Below are 5660 nucleotides of genomic sequence, written 5' to 3'. Positions count from 1 at the left end.
AAGTAACTTTAGAATATAATTGATCTTTTATTTCTCTATCTATCTTTTGTTTATCTTAAAAATTTTTGTCCCATTTCTTTTAACTTTACTCCTTGTAGAACTTACTCCTATTTTTTATTTCAAAATTTTTCTTACTCTCTTAACATTTTTCTTTAAAATTTGTATATCATTCTAATTTATTTTCTTGAACTTTTTCTCTAACTTTGTTTCCTCTCCCTAAACACTTTCTGATTTCGATACTAAATATACTAAATATTTCTCTATATGAAACTTTAGTTTCTTTGCAAGGCACAAGAATATTATACTGAAAATCTGGTCATTATAATTTTATGAAACTTAGAATCTAGTCCTTATGATTTATACTTAGAACTTAGTTCCTATAGTTTGATAAATCCATTATAAATAATATTTACAACAACAAGGACAATATATGAAGATTTCCATGCGAATCTACAAAAGGACTAAAGTTTAATCGTCTCCAAACCACATAAATCGAATTTGTAATTTAATCAATAAAAATATGGTTTATAAGTTTGAGATATTGATCTCGTATATAATATTCATGATCTAACAAGCCTTTAATATCTTTTTAGAAATAGCAAATAGATTAATAACATTATTTATATTATTTGTTTAATTTAGCATGACATTTTTTGTTTTAACTTTTTTAATCTTCTCCTTAAACAATGTCATTTATGTATTATTTCCATGCGAATCTTACTTTGACTTGCTTCATTAGGAAAAATTTAAGTCCGAAAAAAATGTATTCATTAGAAACAATAATATTATAAAAAAAATCATATTGAAAAATAATGTTGCTTTAACCAACTGTTTTGGCCGTATTTAAAGTGGGGGACCAATTACAAGCTTTATGCTTTTTTTTTTTTTAATATATAAATTATTTAGGAACAATACTATTCTAAAAAATTGGAAAATTGTCTTAAATGACAAAAATTATTGTAAATATTTTCAAATATAGCAAAATGTCACATTCGATAATGATATACTGATAAACAACTATCAGTAATAGATGATAATAGTCTATCAATGTCTATCAGACTATCACTAATAGATTGTGATATTTTACTAAATCTATAAATATTTTGATTCATTCTACTATATTTGAAAAGAATCCTAAATTTTTTTATTCTACAATCTGTCCTAATTTACATAAAGGGTAAGGGAGAAAAGTACAATATTGTGTTAGTTTCTTCTTTTAAAAAAGTAAATAAAAATAATTAAAGTATTTATTTCTTTTTGTATAAAGGTAGGAAGAGAATTCAAACAATAAATTTCTTAATTGTTAAGACATCCGTATGAGAAAAAAATAATTAATAATGTCAAATTTCTCACATAATCAAATAAAATATCGATATTGTCACATTTATAAACATCACAAATTTATGGGATAACTAAAAAGAAATTAACTATATTTAAAATATCAATCCTGCATGACAAATCTTCTATATATTATAATTTAACAATGGGATAATAATTTGATACCGTTATTTATTCTAGGGAGATTTTCAAAAATAGAAAAATAAGTAAAACTATTTACACAAAATAACAAAATTTTAATATTCTTTGATAGAAGTTGATAAAGGTCAATAAAAATCTATAAGTGATAAAACTAATAGATGTCATTCATGACGTGTTTCTTTTTGAAATGTGAGGAATGAAATTAAAATGAATTTTTTATAAACCAAAATTATGAAGTCTCTATCAATTGACTCTATTTAAGCCTTAAAAAAATCTCTCTCCCCATCTTGAGTTGGTGAATACAACTTTAGCTCTCCCCTTGTATTCATCAAATGGCTCCTCTTTTGCTTCTTGAAGGTGAAAAACTCCGGCAACTGGCAAGAATAATCCGAAACCAAGAGATAGAGTCGGTGAAAAATATTCAATTCAAATCCGAACCGGAACAAGTCAAATATATGAGATCCGTGGGAGATAATTACCACGCAGCGCTAAAGCTTCTCGACGATGCAGAAAACGTCAAGCAAACATTCAAAGACGACGAAACTAAATCGTCGATCGCTCATGAAACATATTCTTACGTGGAAAAAGCCGTTAACATCTCGCTTCAAGCAGTGAGAAACTATACACTTAGAGCAAACTACCTATCAAAGATTGGTGCACACTCCAAAGACATATTTGAAGCATTGAAAACCTTAGATCCAAACAATGTCACCAATGTAGCTCGTTTGGCCAAGGAGGCTAATCAATACAATGAGAGTATGCAACTACTCATGATAAAGCACCAAAGTCCAGCTTCACGCAATTTCTCCAAATGGCTTAAAGACAGTGGAACTAAATTTGAGGATCTCGTCGCAAGGTAAACTTAATTGCTTGTTTCAGTTTTACAACATTAGAAATGGGTTAAGTTTTAGTTTGTTTTTAACGAAAATAATGGTCGTGTACATCTCATCTATATACATCTTATTCTCATCACACACATAAAAAGTGAATTGAAATATTTCAAATATGGAATAAAAATAGTTTGTGATGTGACAAATCATGATTGGACAATTTAGTGGATTACATAAAAGATAGATTCTACTGGATGTACCAAAGTTTTTTTCTTTTAACAATGGTCTCATATGTATATATATATATATATATACATGTTTTTTTTAATATATATTTATTTTGTTAAATACAAAAGTTTGATATGGTTGGGTTATTGTTGTTATTTTTTTCTATTTAAAGAATGGAACTAGAATCCACCAAGATCTCATGTTCAATTTTCATCCCTACTTTCAAAATAAAGCCATTTTCATTTAATGTGAATTTCAAATTTTCATTAAAATTTGAATGGAAAAATTGTTATGGGCATCATTTTCATAGTTTCCTATTTATCTAAAATGAAAAAAATAAATAAATAAAATTAGGACGTTTGGGTTGAGTAAAGAAAAAATCATTTTTATTTAAACTCTCTTTAAAATAGAAGTGTTTTAAAAACTACATTTAATAAATGACTTATTTTAAAAAATTAATACTAATCCAAATATATATTTGAATGGTATAATAATTTATCTTTAGAAATAATCTTTTTACTATTATAACTCATAAGATTAATAAAAGAAATATATGAGAATAATTCATTTAAAGTAGTCATCTCAACAAGCTTCCCTCACATTAATTAGGTACCAAAACAAGCGTGGTTTCACGGGGCTCTTCAAAAATTTGAAGGATGAAGAAAAGCTGCTGGTAAATATAAGTATAATTTTTAGTATTTTGCTTCAAATTTTTCTCTATTCTTTTTTTCAATTTTTAAAAAACATGAGTATTTCACAAAATAAAAAAGAAAAGTGTACTTTTTTACATGAAAGTTCTCGATATATATGAAACGCCAACCCATATATATCTTCTACATTAAAAGTTTACTTAAGTCATTTCAGAAGAAGTTTGAATAAAATTAGTATGAACATTATGCTGGTTGAGCTACGCTCTTGTTGACATTTTCAAGAACTATTTCATATTTATTACAATTTCAACTTTAAATTTTGAAAACATATTCACATATTTGAATTTATGATTTTGCTAATTTTGATAAGAATGATTAAAATAGCATTTTAAGATCTTTTTAATATCAATGAGTTTCAATTTCCTACCTTATTTGGTAAATTTATCAAAAGTATACCCACTCATGTAAAAAAATTTATTTTACCAAAATAATAATAGTAATAATAAATTTGTACATTATTTGATATTTTTGTGAAAATGATTTATGAAGTAAAACTTTAATTTTTCTAATATAAATATATTATAAGAATGAAAATGACGTCATCTCCCATGGGGATAATAATAGGTGTATAACGACATCATTGAGGCTTCTGGGCGAGGAAGTGTGATTGCAGACACCCTATCAACCATCTCTGGTGCAGCGGGCATTCTGTTTCTCATTCTTGCAGCCGGAATCATGGTATGGGACATCTTTACAGCTGAACATGTTCTTCAAACAGCAACAAAAGATGTAATGGAGACTGCTGCGGCAGTAGGTGGGGCTATGGTTGGACAAGTTATCGGAGCCGCCTTGCCGACTTTAGCTGGCGTCGAAGCTTCTGCTCTGTTTTTAATGGTCACAGCAGTTATAGGCAGCATTGTGGGAGCCTTTGTGTTAGGTTCCTTTGTTGGTTGGTTGGTTGATGTTATCTTTAGTTCTGGAGGTGATTATCCTCTCAGCACCGATGGCCACACTTGCTACGTTGCCCCATTGCCTGACGGTGAGGCCATCGCACGTCAAATTGCTCATCACTAGAACGCTAAGGCTCTATGTTGCATGACTCTCTAAGTAAAATAAGTTGAAAAATGAATACTACTAGTAAGTTTATATGGATAATTATGATGGATAAATAACCTTGTTTGGAACCTTGTTGATTAATGGGGGGAGAATATAAATCTGCTCATATTATGCATAGTTTATAATCTTTTATCGTTGTTTGATCATGTGTTTTTAGATTTATTTATTTCTCCCTTTTAATCTTATACTTGAAAGTTCACTCGGTTTAAATTTTATTTATGACACATTTTGATATTATGATCAATTCTTCTTTAGATTATGGTTGTAACTTAAATTACGTTATGTGATGTCATTCGAGAAATAATTGATTAACAAGGTCTCATGTTGTCAAAATTAGTTTAGGTCAATGGTTATTGACATGACTTTTCTCTCTAGAGAATTGAGGTCATTTACTTGATAAGTGTTGTTAATTGGTGGGAGATGACAAAGATAATACACGCACAAGCAAATAGAACAACTTAATTGTTGTGAAATCTCACGAACCCATTGATTTATTGTCTAAAACAATAAATAGATTTAAGTTAGTCACACTAAATCAAACCAATCTAAATATCGAAATCAAGTTAAAGATGAGTAGAGAAAGAAAAAAATACTTATTGTTTATAAAAAACACACACACACAAATATTTATAGTGGTTCGACCCAATTATGAGATATACATCTACTGTGTAACGTGAATATGCATTCTTCTATTAACTTCAATCTTCAATAACAAAATATAATGCAAGTTCCAAAAAAAGAAAAATAATCATCCACGATCTCTTTCTCTTTCATGCGCTTCAAAAACAATTAATAATCCTTCAGTTTTCACCCTAATGTAAGAAGAGAATGTTAGAAATGAATTTTGGGCTTAAGTCCATAGCAAAAGTTAATGGAGTGGGAGAGTTTTGTTCTACATTGGAAAATTTAACAAGGCCTACACTACAAGAATTCTGGGTTTTTATGTCGATTTAAAACTGACATTAAAAGGCTATAATGTCGGTTACCGACATTGAAGATCGTGTTTTCAAAGTCTTTAATGTAAGTTGTCTTTAATGTCGGTTTTAAACCGACATTGTACACCATCTTCAATGTCAGTTTCAAACCGATATTAAAGCCTAGAATTATTGTCCATTTTTTTCAATTATTTTCATTTTTTAAAATGACATTGTCCAATCCATTTTTAATGTTGGTCAAAAAGTTAAAAACAACATTATAATAAGTTGTCCACAAATAAGAATTGTTTTTATATATTAAGATCTCAACAAACACAAAAAAATTAAATTAAAGTCTTGCTCACAAAGTACGAATAAAAGTTAGCTCCCAAAGAGAATAACAAAATTTATACTTACAAAGCAGTAAATGATTGCTTACGTAT

General features: G+C 28.2%; 1 protein-coding gene across 1 annotated transcript; it reads left to right on the top strand.

Moving 5' to 3' along the window:
- Positions 1–1754: 1754 nt before the first annotated feature.
- On the top strand, positions 1755–4527 carry LOC120070604. Its single transcript, XM_039022418.1, has 3 exons — positions 1755–2335; positions 3147–3210; positions 3812–4527. The coding sequence occupies exons 1-3, from the start codon at positions 1812–1814 to the stop codon at positions 4259–4261; spliced, it is 1038 nt and encodes a 345-aa protein (XP_038878346.1). The 5' UTR covers positions 1755–1811; the 3' UTR covers positions 4262–4527.
- The last annotated feature ends 1133 nt before the right edge of the window (positions 4528–5660 follow it).

This window comes from Benincasa hispida, chromosome 2 (assembly GCF_009727055.1).
Source record: "Benincasa hispida cultivar B227 chromosome 2, ASM972705v1, whole genome shotgun sequence".
NCBI lineage: Eukaryota > Viridiplantae > Streptophyta > Magnoliopsida > Cucurbitales > Cucurbitaceae > Benincasa > Benincasa hispida.
The sequence above is the reverse complement of the archived record's forward strand: the minus strand, read 5'-3'. Positions and strand labels throughout refer to the sequence as shown.